Raw genomic sequence first — 17201 nt, 5'->3', positions numbered from 1 at the left:
GGAAATTGGGTTTCAAGGAATATTTATCTTTCGTGCATCACCAAGTAAAGTTTCTTTCTTGTTTTTATCCTATTAAAATTTTTGTTTAAATCACACAACAGATTTACAAAATAATTTTCTTCACTTTTGCTTTCCTAACTGCTGAATGTTTACAGATCATTTACAAGTATTTACATTTTGTTGTATGTTACAAAAATAACATCCCATAGCCTTTGTTTGTAAATACCAGTCCCCATGTTAACCCCTTCCATGCTGGACGGATTCCCCTGCTGTGCTGATCTATTCCTGCGCGGGCGTGGTCATGACGGAACGGTTCCGTCATGAGCACAGCTCAACCGTGGCTCATGACGGAACCGTTCCGTCATGAGCACCGAAGGGGTTAAAAAAAATAATAAATAAGCAGCAATTTGTGAGAAGACAGCCTGTCATTTAACCTCTGTCTTTGTAGCGCAGCAAATGTGGCAAGATAAATACAGAGTTTAAAGGCATCTTTATTTATTGCTTGGACTTTGTGGCCTACAGTTTGAGAAACCGTGGTGTACAGTACATTGTTGTATAGCTCTAGATCTTTACTGGTGCAATTACTGATGTTTATTATGCCAATGCTGATGTTGAAATAAGTATAAACGTATCTGTTCAAATGTAAAGTTCTTCATTATGGAAATTATGACACTTTTACAGGGCCAGTGTGACCAAATTTAAGCAATATATTGACGAACGTTAATAGTATGCTTATAATGTATTTAAGTAACCACAAAAGAATTTGTATTGTTTTCTTTGGCAGGTCAAACTGTCCACTTTGGAGGAAGGTGATATTTTGTCCTTTAGATTGGAGATGACTCTCAGTATTGACGCAAAACAAGCCTTCCTCCTTCTGTCAGATTTAAGTCGTCGACACGAATGGGATCCGCACTACACGTAAGTGATAATTCAAGTTGCTCATGGCTTTTTAGAGAATGAAACTTTAATATCCAGAATTACTTTGATTTTGAGTTTTGTCATATTGCAGTCTGGTATTTGGGGGCGACTGCTCAGACAGCAGTATTGTGTGCCAGAAATAGAACATTATTGGGCACAGTGGTTGTTTGTTCCCAAAAACATGACCATGAGGTATGCTAATGTAAAGATGATCCTCCCATGTATGAGGAGTCACTACAATATAGGTGAAATGCAGTCTAGAGATAGATGTACAGTTTAATACTGTCAGTGAAGTGAGCTAGGTTTGTCTCAGGGTAGGCAATTGAGTGAGGATAACAGGACAAACGTGGCTTTAAAAGGTTAGGTTTTGTGTAATGGAGCCCCATCAGGCTTGGATGTCCTCGAGCACGTTCCCCATTAATATAATATTTTTGGGATACGACTTGTTTTCTATATGGCTAGCTGTGTGCCATCTGCATAGAAATGATGTGAGATGTTCGAAAATCATAAAATGAAGCTTTGACACTCCAACTAAATGTTGAAGAGGATTGAAAAGAGAATAGAACCCTGGAGGACAGTCGTGAATTCTGCATGAACATTGGCTGTTTTTATGTGATCAACGGCACAAAAGACTATGGAAGAAATGCTTGCAATTTGTCTAATCACTGGCAATCGGTCGGGATAGCACCCCAACCCATTGTTCTTTTGCTTTCCAGCCCATTTCTGTTTGGACTTAGCCACATGTAAATCAATCTTGACCCTGCTCCAATAAGAACAATCCAGCCCAAACTGCTTTTGTGATAACATCAGTTTCTCATGTATGATGAGAACTAATTTAGAACACTGCTATTTAACTCATTCTGTATTCAATGATTTTCAGGAGAGTGCCATGGATTGCCATGTCAAAAAAGGCATGAAGGTCCATAAGGATAAAGAGACAGGAGTCACCTTTTCCTAGGGTGCATTGGGTATCCCCAACAAGTTTTAAAGTTGCAGTCTCCAGTCTGCAATCTACTCAGTCTGGAGCCAAGTAAGTTGTATTCTATGATTGAGCTGGGTCTCGAATAGTTCTGAGTGGCCTTTGCTAAGAAGGTCATCTACGAGAATGGGCTATATTTGAGATCGGCAGGGTCCGCCCCAGATTTTTTTAACATGAAACTTTTCTATTTTTTAAGCAATATAGGACTGTTCTGTGTGGGGATGGATAGGTCTTGATCAGTTTGACACAATAGAAAGTAAAGAAGGTGTTACTTTACTTGAAATGTAATGGGTTTGTTTAGGTCTGGCAGCAGCATTGAGCAGTTGTGATGAGGTAGCTTCTCTGAAGGAGAACTAAATTACCTTAGCTTGTAAGCGTTGTAATTTTGTGACTTCATCATGTGTGAGGGAGGGATCTATGTTCTTCACCTTTCTTCAACGAAGGCAGGAAACTGAGCACATCTTCCTTTGGAGATATTGGTGATCACTTCTGATCTGAGGAGAATGGATTGTTTCACAGCCTCATATCTTTTTCAGGTGGGATTTTGCTTTGTCCTTCTTCATTTTATGTATGTGCATTTTGCTTTGACAATAAGTTGCTTTTACACGCTGAGACTTTTCCTATCCTCATTTAGGTCTTTTAGTTCTATTGTGCTATTATTATTATTATTTTTTTTACTTCTTAGTGTATTTGTGATAGTTCATATGTTTGCCTATCATGTTTTCATCGTACTTGGCTGTGAGTTCCTGACCTCATACTGTATCTCACACAGCATTGCATGGGTGTGTGGTAGGTCAGCTGCGCAAAGTCTTCGGACTCCGAGCTGTTGGGTCCTTGTGAGACTCCTGTTGTTTTTCTAGGTCAGGCACAGAACCGGATGAGCATTTGCTTGAGGGGTGGGGCCATGGGGAAAACCTAGAAGCCACGTGATGCAGAAACCCAGATAACTCTTGGACTCAGTCGGAAGTCAATCAGCCCATCCTATATAGAAGGCCGTTCCCCTGTGTTAAGCAAGTACTGGTATGAAAAGAAGGCAGGAACAGAGCAAGAATCAGGTGACCAGGAAAAGGAGTTGAGTACAAGAAGAACCACAGAAGAAGCACAGGAGTGGAGCAGGACATGCCAAAATGACCAGACTGAGTGTAGAAAACCTGTGGAGATGAACCGAATTGAAGGTGACCCAGAGGAGAGAAGAAGATGAGAGAGTCCTGTGAGACGGCATAACTGAAGACAGAAACAGAAAGGAATTACTCAGAGGGTCATCAGTGACAATGGAGAGTAGGAATCAAGGATTCTGTAGTAGGGGATCTCTGTGTATAGTCATAATCTATGAATAGTCCCGCCCATGTGCGGGGACCCCGGAGCAATCAAAAAATATCTCTTAAGCTGTCCTGCATTTGCAAACCTGCAAAGACACTTAAGAGACAGACAAAATAATACAGCCTAATCACAATATGGCTGCACTGGCCAGCACTTCCTCCGAAGTGAACACAAAAGCCAAAATAAAGTTTAAATGTAATTTTTATTCACATCTGACATGTTCCTTTATCATCTCACACTCCCTTCACCAAAATCCCTTTAAACAATAGAGAGGAAGGGGTGGACAGACAAGCCCTATAGGCTGTCATTATGTGTCTGCTAAAGGGATACCGTGCCTTTAAGAAACTCTCCAGAGACCCCCGGTATCCCAGGATGCACAGCCAAAGCAAGTTACTTTCAGTTCTTTTTTCCGGCTCCTGCTTGCAGGACCCTGGAGCTTGAGTTCTACCCTTTTGGGTGATTATTTGGATAAAATTTGATATTTTTGGATAAATAGTTGTTCACTCGACGTCTAGCGCCTTCCTCTACTGCATCCTGCAATTTGGGGCAGTTTGGCCACTTTTAACATGGCTTTATTTGATAAGTGCCCTGAATGTGGGAGGAAGAAGGCCAAGACGGACCCACATGATGTCTGCATCCTCTGCTTGTCATCCTCACATGTCCCTGCTGCATGTGCCATCTGCAAGAACTTCTCCAAGAGGACCCTGAGGGACAGGGAGAAGATTCGCCTCCAGGGACAAGAGGAGCGGAGGACAGGTGGGACTTCGCGGCACGGAGGATCTCCTTCCCCTTCCTCTGCCCATGCTTCAGCCACTGGAGGGACCTCCGGGCAGAAAAAAGGGCAGAAACGGCACCTACCGGCTGGTAGGTCGCGTTCGACGTCGAAGGCGACGACATCGACGGCGAGGGATAAAGCAACGGTATGTTCGCCGTCGATCCAGGGCTCTGGATCTCGGCTTTCTCGGCGTTCGACGTCGAGAGAGGGGCCGGCGAGACCCGGGACCGGGTCGCCGTCGAAGATTCCGCAGTCGACGTCGACACACCATCAACGTCGTACCGAGCCCCCTGGACAGCCATCTACTCTTGGCTCGACGCTGACGACATCGACGCCGAGACACCGGCGACTGCCGTCGAGGCGCAGATCGCCGTCGAGGCGCAGATCGCCGTCGAGGCACAGATCGCCGTCGAGGCACAGATCGCCGTCGAGGCACAGATCGCCGTCGAGGCACAGATCGCCGTCGAGGCACAGAGTGCCGTCGAGGCACAGATCGCCGTCAAAGCGAAGGAGATCGACGTCGAGACGAAGAAGATCGACGTCGAGGCATGGCTCGCCGGCGGGGCGACGAAGGTCGACGTCGAGGAGACACCGCTCGCAGTCGACGTCGAGAGGCCGTTCGTCGAGGGGGGGAAAGCGATCGGCGAAGAGACACCGTACGAGGTCGACGTTCAGTTCGACGTCGAGGACAACTGGTAACACGTCTTCGGTGATCACGATCTCCAGTCGGGGATCTAGGAGAAGACGGCGCTCCCCCTCGTGCGTTTCCACACGGGACAGGCCCGCCAAGAGGAGAAGGGTGGACGAGAGTCCGGACAGTGCTGGTCCGTGTTCTCCTGCACGGAGTGATGGAGCCCCGCAGCCTCTCTCTCAGCCGCTGCCTCAGCGTCCTCCTACACCACCACCTCCGCCTCCTCCAACGCCTCCTCCTCCGCCTCCTCCTCCTCCGCCTCCTCCTCCTCCGCCTCCTCCTCCTCCGCCTCCTCCTCCTCCTAAGCGACCTACGCCGCCGATACCACAGCTCCCGCCGTCTCCTCGGCGAACGGCGACTCCTAAGACTCCACGAAGACCGAGGTCTCGCTCTCGACGGAGGTCACGGAGTAGACGCAGATCGTCCACTCGCACCAGACACGGACGGCGGAGATATAGATCTCGTTCCAGAGGCACGAGGACGGACTCTTCTGGCACTGGACGTTTCTCTCCCTCGCTGTCGGAGACACCGCCTACCCGAATCTCGCCGGTGGATGATGTTGCCACGTTCCAGGAGGTGCTGATGAGGGGGGCGGCGAAATTGGGGATCTCGGTAGCAGTCCCGGTTCCCACTACCTCGGGGTCTTTGAGACATTGCACAAGGCTCATCTGTCGCGCCCCCTCCTCCCTTTGGTCCCGGGGTTGGAGGAGCCAGCCATGGAGGTCTTCTTGACACCAGCCGTGGTGAAGTCGGCTCCCTCAAGGTTGCAAAAAAGTACAGGGCCACTGACTCGGACCCGGCGTTCCTCAGGGTGGACCTCCCCGGACTCTGTCCTTGTGGTTGTGGCTCATAAACAACACTCCACGACGCCCTCTTCCACGGCCCCTCCGGATAAGGAGAGTCGCAAGAAGGACTCCTTGGGGAGGAGAGTGTGCTCCACGTCGGCCACCACGATGAAGGCTGCTAGCGCCTCTGCTCTGTTGGGACACTATGACCGGTCACTCTGGGACTCCTTGCAACAGTTTGCTGCCTCCCTGCCTAGGGATAAAAGGGAGGACTTCCAGGAGGTTCTGAACGAGGGCATGATGGTCTCCAACCAGATCATCAGTGCTGCGGGGGATGTGTCGTTGCTGGCGGCCCATGGGTACTGTCACGGGGTACACATGAGGAGGCATTCCTGGCTGAGGCTCACCTCTCTGAAGCCTGAGGCGCAGCAGAAGATTGCCAATTTGCCTTTCTCCGGCACGACGCTGTTCGGGTCTCATGCGGATGACGAGATGGCCCGCATGAAGGCCGAAGCGGAAACCCTGAAAGCCGTGGGGTTGGAAAGACCCAAGGAGCAGAAGAGGTCGTTCCGCTCCTATGGCAGGCGCTATTCGAAGCAACGAGGTCAAGGGCGTCAGTCTGGTCACCAACAACAGCACCAGCAACAACAACAGTTCCCCAGGCAGTCCTTTCAAAAGCGCCAGAGGGGCAGAGGACAGCATCAATCCTCGTCGGGGAACAAAGGCCCGGCCGGGTCAAAGCCCTGAAAGATCACTTCCCCCTCGTCCGTTACCCGCTCCGGTGGGGGGAAGTATTCAACACTACCTGGCAGAGTGGAGGACAATAACTCAGGACAAGTGAGTGCTGAATATTGTTTGCAATGGATACAGTCTTCGTTTCACCAGCCCGCCTCCACAGATTCCACCAGTGCGCTCTCCCTACATGGTGCGGGAGCTCCAGCGAGAGGCGGACGTTCTGTTGAAAAAGAAGGCCATAGAAGCTGTTCCTTTGAGGCAAAAAGGAAAAGGTCTTTACTCCAGGTTCTTTCTCGTCAGAAAAAAGGACAAGAACGAGTTCAGGCCTATTCTGGATCTGCGTCAAGCAAACAAGTGGATCCGCCGAGAAAAGTTCCGTATGTTGTCCCTGCATCAGATTTACCCTCAGTTGCATCGAGGAGACTGGCTGTGCGCCATAGATCTGCAGGACGCTTACTTTCATGTGCCGATCGCACTAAAGCATCGCAAGTTCCTGAGGTTTCTGGTAGGCAACAACCATTACCAGTATACAGTACTCCCGTTTGGTCTGAAGTCTGCCCCACGGACGTTCTCCAAGTGCATGGCAGTGGTGGCGGCACACTTGCGGAAGAGCAAGGTGTTTGTGTATCCATACCTGGACGACTGGCTGATCAAAGCTTCCACGTACCGGGAAGCCCAGTGTCACTTCAACAGGACAGCTGCCTTGCTGCATCGCCTGGGACTGCACATCAACATGTCGAAGTCAGTGCCGATCCCTGTGCAGTGTCTCCAGTACTTGGGGGGCCTCAGTCAATACCTTGAACGCAAGCGTGTGTCCTTCGGAGGAGAGACGCTTATCGATCCGTGGGAAGGCCCTGCACCTCCTCTCAGCCCACTCTCCTACAGTGAGGACGGTGTCCTTGCTGGGGTCGATGGCTTCATGCATTTTTCTCACCCCCAATGCACGTCTGCATATGAGGCCTCTGCAGGAATGTCTGGAGGATCAATGGGACCAACGGAGGGGGCGCTGGGAGGACACGATTCACCTGTCCCAACACGCTGTCCCAACACGCTCTACAGTCTGACATGGTGGTGCTCTTCGGAGAATGTCTGCAAGGGGACTCCCTTTCACAAGGATATTCCAATGTAGACCATAGTGACCGATGCTTCTCTCCAGGGCTGGGGAGCGCATTCGGGCCCTCTTCAGATTCAGGGGACATGGTCGCAGACGGAGATGGCTTACCACATCAACTTTTTGGAACTCAGAGCAGTACACTTGGCCCTGAAGGCGTTCCATCCCTCCTTCACGACGGACTCCCTGCTAGTTCAGACGGACAATACTACTACCATGTATTACCTCAACAAGCAGGGGGGCTCCCGTTCACGCACACTGTCTCGGGAGGCACAGGCGATCTGGAATTGGCTGGTGGCCAGGAACCTAACGATCACAGCGACCCATCTGCCGGGGGTGCAGAATGCCCAAGCCGATGCGCTCAGCAGGCTTGTTCAAGAAAATCACGAGTGGGTACTAAACGACGACGTGCTAGGAGACGTCTTCGCAGAGTGGGGCACTCCGGATATCGATCTGTTCGCTACGGCAGACAACAGCAAATGCCGCGACTTCGCGTCAAGGTACTACCAACCAGGGACACTGGGGAATGCCCTATGGATCAGCTGGTCGAACAGCTTTCTCTACGCCTTTCCACCCATTCCCATGATTCCGGCGGTGCTGATCAAGCTGTCGCAATCCAGAGCCAGGATGATCCTGATTGCTCCGGAATGGCCGAGGCAATGGTGGTTCACCGACCTTCTTCACCGGTCTGTTCTGCCCCACAGACGCCTGCCGTGTCGGCCGGACCTTCTCACGAAGTTCGGAGGACAGATGGTTCACCCCAATCTCTCGTCCTTGAGTTTGGCAGCATGGCTCCTGAGCTAGTGCAGTATGGACACTTGAACCTACCTCAGGACTGTATGGAGATCTTGAAAGAGGCGAAGAGACCGTCTACGAGGACTTCTTATGCCTATAAGTGGAAGAGATTCTGTTTATGGTGCAAGGCAAAGGACATTGACCCTACATCCTGTAAAGAAGATGTTATTTTGCCTTATCTGCTGCAGTTAGCTCAATCTGGGCTTAATTTTCAGTCTATTAAAGTTCATCTCGCAGCTCTGACTGCGTATAGGAAGGGCCCTTCCCAAACCTCATTTTTTCAAATCCCTGTGATTAAAGATTTTTTGGAGGGTTTGCGTAAGGTGTTTCCCCCTGTTAGACGACCTTCGCCACCATGGGAATTGAACGTGGTGTTGTCCAGGTTGATGAGGGAGCCTTTTGAGCCTATCCATAAGGCTTCTTTGCAGCATTTGTCCTGGAAGGCTGCCTTCCTTGTGGCCATTACATCGGCCAGGAGGGTAAGTGAGATTCAGGCTCTGTGTTGTCAAGAGCCGTATAGTGTATTCCATGCTTCTAAAGTGGTAATGCGTACTCATCCTAAATTTTTGCCTAAAGTGATATCAGATTTCCACGTAAATCAAATGATAACTTTGCCAACATTTTTTCAGCATCCCTCCTCTCCGGCGGAGAGGTCTCTGCATTCCCTTGATGTGCGTAGGGTGTTGAAATTCTATCTAGATAAGACAAAAGACATCCGCAGGTCGGATCAACTGTTTGTAAATTATGGTTCAGTAAGAACTGGTCTAGCTACCTCAAAACAGTCCATCTCCAGATGGATTGTGTCCTGTATTCAGCTTTGTTATCAGAAAGCTAATAAGACCTTAGGGGGTAAGCCTACAGCACATTCGACTAGGGGCAAAGCAGCGACTACAGCTTTGCTTAGGAATGTTCCAATTGCTGACATTTGTAAGGCTGCCACCTGGAAGTCGGTCCATACGTTTACAAAGCATTACTGCCTGGATTCTGATGCTAGGGCAGATGCGCAGGTTGGACAGGCTTCGCTGAGGAACTTGTTTGCACAGTAATTTGTTGGTGTTGGGGTTTTACTCCACCGCTGTGTGTTGGTTGGGATGGGCTTGCCATTCTATTCATAGATTATGACTATACACAGAGATCCCCTACTACAGAAGGAGTAGTTTCTTACCTGTAACTCCAGTTCTGTAGTAGGGGTATCTCTGTTATAGTCATAAGCGACCCTCCCTCCTCCCCGGTGGAGTAACCTGGCAGTACTAGGCCTGTTGTTATACACCTTCAAAAAGAACTGAAAGTAACTTGCTTTGGCTGTGCATCCTGGGATACCGGGGGTCTCTGGAGAGTTTCTTAAAGGCACGGTATCCCTTTAGCAGACACATAATGACAGCCTATAGGGCTTGTCTGTCCACCCCTTCCTCTCTATTGTTTAAAGGGATTTTGGTGAAGGGAGTGTGAGATGATAAAGGAACATGTCAGATGTGAATAAAAATGACATTTAAACTTTATTTTGGCTTTTGTGTTCACTTCGGAGGAAGTGCTGGTCAGTGCAGCCATATTGTGATTAGGCTGTATTATTTTGTCTGTCTCTTAAGTGTCTTTGCAGGTTTGCAAATGCAGGACAGCTTAAGAGATATTTTTTGATTGCACCGGGGTCCCCGCACATGGGCGGGACTATTCATAGATTATGACTATAACAGAGATACCCCTACTACAGAACTGGAGTTACAGGTAAGAAACTACTCCATCTGCATCGTGCAAAACCCAGCAACCTTCGGAAGAGAGGCGCTGAGTCCCCGAATGCCACATTCTAACCCTGGGGTCATGGCCTAAGGCACTTTCACTGAAGGTGAGGAGAACTTACCAAAACCAGTAATAAACAATGGAATCACTATAATGGGGAGGCACCATATATCACAAAAAGTCCGAAAGTGGTGAAAAGAAAGCAGAGTTGTTAACTTTCATGGATCTCTACCAGCACAACATTGCTGTGAGAGAACACCTTAAAAATAAAAACAATTTGTTGCCATGAGGAACTTATTTTGGGATACGTTGGGTGGAAAAACAGGATTTTCCTTTCACAAAAAGAAAGATGGACAGGCTCCGTAGGACAACCTTCCTGAACATCAACATAATCCTGATATTTGGATGAGATGATTCCATCAAGGCTGAATAATTCCCTTTTGGTAAAAGATTTGGAGTGCCCTACGAAAGTGGTGTAGCAGATGACTAACCTTGAACAGGGGTATAATCGGTAAGAGTTGATGTGTTCGCTTATTTAGCAAATAAAAGGGGTTGCAGCCCACTGCCCTAGCTAACCTCCTGTAAGCAGATCTCTAATCCAATATTTGAGTCTCCTGGATTGACAAACTGTTACAATTTTCGAGAGGTAAAGGAAAAAGGGGATGAGGAGATGGCTAGACCAGTCAGTCTGTGGTTAGGTACTCAAAGTTAACATTCCTTTTTTTGACAAGTGTGAAGCCTTTTGCGTGTGCAATTTATTTGTGGTTATGATGTCTGCAATGTCCACTCTACATTTGTGCAGAAATCATTTGAGGTAGGAGTGGATAGTTCTACTGGGGGGAGTTGTTAGTGTTCTCACTGCTGTCAGGTTGTCTAGGTGGATGCCTTTCCCTTGCACAATCCTACTATTTTCCCTATGTTATTAATTGTACAGGCTTTGTTTCTCAGATTGAAGAGAAGGATATTTGAGAATTTATAGAAAATATGTCCTTGTTTTAGCTTCATGGAGCATGAACCATCATTGCTGAAGGGCAGGTCTAACCATTGATTCCCTACTCCTTGAATCACCCAGGCACCAGTCTGGATCCAGAAATCTTTCTGCAATAGCTCCTGTGCACTGGCAGGGGGCACCATCATATTTCTTGGCAATTCGGTCCTACCTCTGAAGGGGGGTTGCATGAAGCCCCATATGGGCAGAACCTTTGCACACTGACGTCAGTTCCTCTTTATCCTGATCCGGAGCTCTTCTCCCAGCGTTTTCAGTGTTTTATCAGCTGTGTTCAAAATGCATTTTCATGACCGTGTGCAGGGCTGTCTCTATCTAAGACCACATGATGGAATAAAGCCATGCCATTCCAGTAGGAAGTAGATGTCGGTAATAGGTCCAGACAACATAAGGACAGAAATGCCCCTTCTCTTATATAGCTGGTGTTCTGGTTTTTGATGATTGGACCAGGTGCACGCTAATTTAGGGTGCGTGCAGAGGTTCATCCCTTCTCCTGATTAAGGTCCTGGAGTTGTCCTGTGAGCTGAAGGGGTGCACAGTGCATGCTCTCATTGACAGACAGTGGGCAAATAGTCAGCTACTGTCCCTGTCCTGGGTTTAGCACAAAGAGCGGTAGAGAAAACTTATCATCTTTTTTAATCTAAAGCTGTGACCGGAACTTTTTATCTGTGTCACTGGAGTGGAGCCATCTAGCCCATTCGTGTAAAGTTCTGTGCACCTTTCCAGTTACTACTGCTGACATCCTGGGTGTATGTCATGCCTGTCTTTGGATCCTGAGCGGTACATGAATGGTGTATGTGTGGGGGAGTCAGTGCAATGGTGGCCAGTGGGATCAGTTTTGGATACCCTAGGTCTGGCATTTGCATATAATTGAAGTGAGGTTGAGTTCCCTACCTACCACTGAAGTTAATAACGGGGAGACAAGGGGCTTCCTTAGAAATATGTGCTTTGCTTGGCAAGGAGCATCTAATTAGTTTACCTTGAACATCACCATTTGGTGAATTGTAGGGGTGTAGCGTGAGACTACAGACTGTTGTGCAAGGTGAAGAGAACCTTTAGATGAGGCCTGCATTTTTCACCTTTCCCTGATTAATTCCTTCAGCAGGTTGTTGACAGCCAGGTGCAGAAACCTCTGCCCTCTTTGTGCCTCTGTTGTGGGTGCTCCCTCCTGGGGACTATGTGCTATGAGAAGCATCTGGAGAGCAGCCTGGAGAGGATACATGAAAGGAGATCCACCTCAAACCGGTTCTAAAGCTGAAGTCCGTGCATACACATCTCCTGTCTAAATTTGGTGGGTAAAAGTGGGCCTTAGTGCCTAATGTTTTGTTCCACGTACTCTTGAGCCAAGTAATGGAGTGGTTCAGCCAGGACTCAGTGGACAGCTTTGCAACCAGAGTTTATCTGTCCAACTGCCAGCTTCTGAGAGGTAAGGAGACATCACCTGTGTCAGGATCACTTGTTGAAAGAGCTGTTTATCTGTCCAGAAGCACTTCAAAGTCTACCTTCATGCTAAGCGAGGGAAGGAGCCTGCCAGCCTTGCAGGTAGAGTCTCTCCAGTAGACGCAGGTTGTCCAAGGTGTCTGTGGTGGCACCCAAAAGAGGAGTTAAAAAGATATATGTACCCCGGCGTCTGTGGGCCTGCAGTATTTCCACTTTGGTTTCTGGCAGGAACAACAAAGATTGCGCCCATGATTTTCAGGCCCTGTCGGGGTTCTGATTTTCATAATTTATTGGCCTGTGCATGGCTGCACCTACACAGAGTAACCAGCCTGTGTGTGACTTCATCCTCCCAGAGTATCTGGCCTGTGTGTGTGTGTGTGACCACATCTGCCCAGAGTGAACGACCTGTTCATTAATCAATCAATCACAAAGTCTTGTAGAGCGCAGCTTTTATCCTTGGGTGTCTCCAGGCTCTGGGTGGAAGTGCGGGCCTCGTTCGGAGAAATGGTGGTCGAAGAGCCACTTCTGCCTTGGCTGCTTCTAATGACCCATGCAAGACTACATCTACCTACATCATTATTAGGCAGAAGACATGGCACCTACGACCTTTACCAAGGGCCCTTACTGCTGTGACTGCCATAGAAAGTCTGATCGGGACTACAACTCAGAAATGCTGACTTCATACCTACTGTGCGCACTGGTGGAATGTGGGCCTAGTTGATATAGCAGAGTGCACATACGAAGTTGCAGACTGACATGCCAGCTCTCAGGAGAGAGGGTGCGAGTGCACAGAACTGAGCAAGCCGGTCATTGCACCCATTCAGTAGGGGCTGACCTACCATGTGCAGTAGGACTAAAATCAGACTGAGCAGTAAAGACTGAACACAGCACTTTTCAGAGTGATAACTGTTCCCGAGTCATAATCCCAGTAATACTTCTTACCACAAGGAGGGGGAACCACCAAGACCCTGGAATAATGAAGCTTACTCAAGGGGAGGTTTAGAGGAGATAGTAGATAGAGATGCAGCACTGCCTGACAGTGCCCAAGGGAACCAAATTGCATTTTGTCATTCTAGTGTTTAATATTTCCTTATAGTGTGCATTAAAGTACTTTGCTTTCTTAAAGAAGGAACCCTGAGGTAGACATCCACTTATTGTGTTGTCAGCTTTATGAGCTCTGAGTTTGCCATCACTACCACCAGAGGGGCAACTAGAATCAAATTTCGGTGGGGGGGGGGGGGGGGGGGCGGTGTTTGAGGGGGGAATAAAAATTTTGGGGGGGGGCGGAAGTCTTCCAGCAATATGTAAAATGGAGCTGCAGGGTCTCTAAGAAGGGGTTCTAAACACAACAAAGTCTTGTTAACAACTAAATGGTCTTTTAAAGACCTGTGTTGTACTCGGGTGCGGCTGTGTGTGTGCCCGGGAAGCGGTCTCAGCCAGGCTGACACACATGACAGGGAGGGCTGAACCCCTTTGAGCCCAATGGGCGTTGCGCGCCTGACTACCACTGAGAGTTATGTGGTGAAGGGTAGTACATGGCCCAGTTTGGTAGACCTATTAGGATGGGCCCCGGTATAACATGGACAACTGACCAGAAGCCCCATGGGTTAAGTCCAATAGCCACTTCCCGCTCTGTCCCCACCGAATGGAGTCTGACAGCCTCTCTTTGGTGCCTTGACTCAAACTCAGTCATGACTCAAAGTCCTGTGCTAAATACACTCACTATTGGGGAGTGTGATACCAAGCAAGGCCAGTCTCTTTCAACAACAGTGTTGGCCATCATTCGGATCGCCATCCTAAAGTAACTCAAGACTAAGTCTGTATGCAAGCACAAATTACTAAGTGGCATTCAACTGGGTCCCCCTTCTCCCACTTCAGTGAGAAGTCACACTGTCAGCAGTTGAAAGTTCTAACTGTGGCAGCATCATCCAATTCAGACAGGATTCCGTGGTTGGAGCCAGTGTTCCTGAATTTTCCAGGCCATCTTTGGGTTTTTAAGGAGTTAATACTGCAGCTGTTTTGAATGGTTCTGGGTTCCTCTGGCATGTCTTCTGTACCAATGACTGTTTGGGCCTACATTGAACTTCCACCAGCAGGCCACCTCCGGTGCCACGTGACCATACTCTACTTTAGACCGGGTCCCTGCTTTAGCCAGGTAACATCTCTGCCTCGACTTCTGAGGCACCAGTTTGAGACTCCGTCCCAGTTCTGTTGTCTTATCAAGAGCCGTCTTCAGCAAGATCTTAGCCTGTCATGCTACATTATAACTGAAATGAAACCTGTGGCTTGGGAGGATTCCCCTACTGTTCCCTTGCCTCAATGCTAGTAGTGTTGGTGGTTGGAAGCCACTTTGCTACAGTCCATACATGTTCCCCCACAATGAGGCTGATGCTGAGGGAGTTCATCTTGATAGTCCCGGTTTGGGCTTGAACTGTTTAGCATCCCGACTTGCTGAATCAGAACATCTGTCCTCCACTTTGACTACCACTTTAGGAGGACCTGCTGTCCCAACAGAAAGGAGGAGTTCTGCACCTTAACCTCCACAATCTACCCCTCCATGCATGGAGATTTAGCCGGATCAACGGATCGGCTTTGACTTCCTCCAGCGGTGGTGGATCTGATTTTTTTTTTTTTTTATTTTTTTTTTTTTTTTTTGCTGCTCGTTGACCATCGACAAAGTACATATACTTTGGATGCTCATCTATGTTTGTTACCACTTGTGAGAACAGATAAGTTGATCCTCTTTGAGCCAAGCTGTCTGAATTTTATGTTTTGTCTCTAGCCCATCAAGAGTGGAGGGGGGTGAGCCAAGGAAAGCTTGAGCCAGGCTCAAGCGTGATGTCTGGCCCTGGCTCAGCTTGAGGTCATCTTAGAACCTCCGTCCCAAACTGTGCCGAGCTTTCACTAGAGGCGATGGGGCCTAATGGCTACACTTGCTAAACATGTAACATGGGGATCCATGTTTGAATCCAGGCCTCAGCATTGTATCTTGTGATTTCCGGCAAATCTCCCTGTGCAAAAAAATTAAATGTCAAGCGCCAATATGTCCCCAGGCAAAGTTCGAGCTATATAAAATTGCCAAGAAAAAAAATTGAATTTTTCGTGTCACCTAACCTCTCATCTCATCCTCCAAGAATCAAGGCCAAGCATTCATCTTTGATGTTAGAACGAGATACCCATCTAGTGGCTAATGTTCAGCATAAAACTGGAAATTCCGGCTTCCCAGTTTGACCAAATTGTGTGATCCTAGGCAAATACTTTATTTCACCAAGCCTCCTTTTTTTGTGGCATAAGAAAGCTTTTTCAAATACATGAGTTCAGGAAGTGCTGTACAAAATCCTCTCTTGTGTTTAATATCCTATAATGTTCCTCCATCTATTATAAGAACCTAGGCCACCCATAACAAATGACTTGCTTCTTTTTCCACTAATGCATTGTCATCAAGGTGGGGGTGGCAATTTTTCCTTGTTTGTCTAAAAACTATTGCTTCTAATAAATACTTCTCAAGTAATCTGAAGTAGTAACATGAAACATATGAATTTTGCAAGCACCTTATCATATTTTAACATGATGTTTATTGCATGATTTACATGATAAATATTTTCAAGACTGACTCATGCACGTGCTCCTAGAGCCAAGTCAAACCCTCGGCTTGGATCTGGCTTGGCTACTCATCGGACCATTCTGACTTTCCTTTTCAATCAATCAGTACATTTATAGAGCGCACTACTCACCCACGAGGGTTTCAAGGCGCTGAGGGTGGGGGGTGAGGGGGGGTTGCTGCTACTGCCCGAACAGCCAGGTCTTGAGGTGTCTCCTGAAGGTCAGAAGGTCTTGGGTCAGTCGGAGGTGGGTGGGGAGGGAGTTCCAGGTCTTGGCGGCGAGGTAGGAGAAGGATCTGCCGCCTATTGTTGTTGTTCTGGTGCGTGGTACGGTGGCGAGGGTGAGGCTGGCTGAGCGGAGTTGGCGAGTCGGGGCGTAGAACGAGAGGCGTTTGTTGAGGTATTCGGGTCCGGCGTTGTGGAGCGCTTTGTGTGCGTGGGTGAGGAGCTTGAACGTGATCCTCTTGTTGACGGGGAGCCAGTGCAGGGGTCTCAGGTGGGCGGTGATGTGGCTGTGGCGGGGGATGTCCAGGATGAGGCATGCGGAGGCATTCTGTATGCGTTGCAGTCTTTTCTGTAGCTTGGCCGTTGTTCCTGCATAGAGTGCGTTGCCATAGTCAAGCCGGTTTGTGATAAGGGCTTGGGTGACAGTCCTTCTGGTTTCCGTGGGGATTCTTTTGAAGATCTTTCGTAGCATGCAGAGGGTGTTGAAGCAGGAGGAGGAGATGGCGTTGACTTGCTTGGTCATAGTGAGCGATGAGTCCAGGACGAACCCTAGGTTGCGTGCGTGGTTGGTGGGTGTCAATGCTGTGCCCAGGGCAGCGGGCCACCAGGAGTCGTTCTAGGCGGAGGGGGATGGTCCAAGGATGAGGACCTCCGTCTTGTCTGTGTTCAGTTTCAGGCGGCTAATCTTCATCCATTCGGCGACGGCCCTCATTCCTTCTTGGAAGTTGGATTTGGCGGTGACTGTGTCTCTGGTCAGGGAGAGGATCAGCTGGGTGTCGTTGGGGTATGCCGCAGATTATCTTGGTGGCCTCTGAGTGGAACGGGGGTAGGCGGACTCTCTTGGTTCTGTCGGTGAGGAAGGAGGAGATCCAGTCCAGGGCCTTTCCCTGGAGCCCTGTGTTGTGGAGACATGTTTTTAGGGTGCGGTGGCAGACCGTGTCGAAGGCAGCTAGGAGGATGAGGGCTGCGATTTCTCCGTTGTCGAGCAGGGTTCTGATGTCATCGGTGGCGGCGATGAGGGCGGTCTCGGTTCTATGGTTGCTGCGGAAGCCAGACTGGGACGGGTCGAGGGAGCCGTTGGTTTC

General features: G+C 48.7%; 1 protein-coding gene across 15 annotated transcripts in view; it reads left to right on the top strand.

Annotated features, from left to right (window-relative positions):
- Nucleotides 1–17201, top strand: part of ACOT11 (acyl-CoA thioesterase 11) — a 749239-nt gene that overhangs the window by 676508 nt on the left and 55530 nt on the right. For all 15 annotated transcript variants that reach the window (XM_085602549.1, XM_085602548.1, XM_085602556.1 and 12 more), the window contains one exon: nucleotides 785–918. In XM_085602549.1, the coding sequence (XP_085458675.1) occupies nucleotides 785–918 (134 nt within the window). The remainder of the gene's footprint in view (nucleotides 1–784; nucleotides 919–17201) is intronic.

Source organism: Triturus cristatus, chromosome 4_2 (assembly GCF_964204655.1).
Source record: "Triturus cristatus chromosome 4_2, aTriCri1.1, whole genome shotgun sequence".
Lineage (NCBI taxonomy): Eukaryota > Metazoa > Chordata > Amphibia > Caudata > Salamandridae > Triturus > Triturus cristatus.
This window is presented reverse-complemented; position numbering and strand designations above follow the sequence as displayed.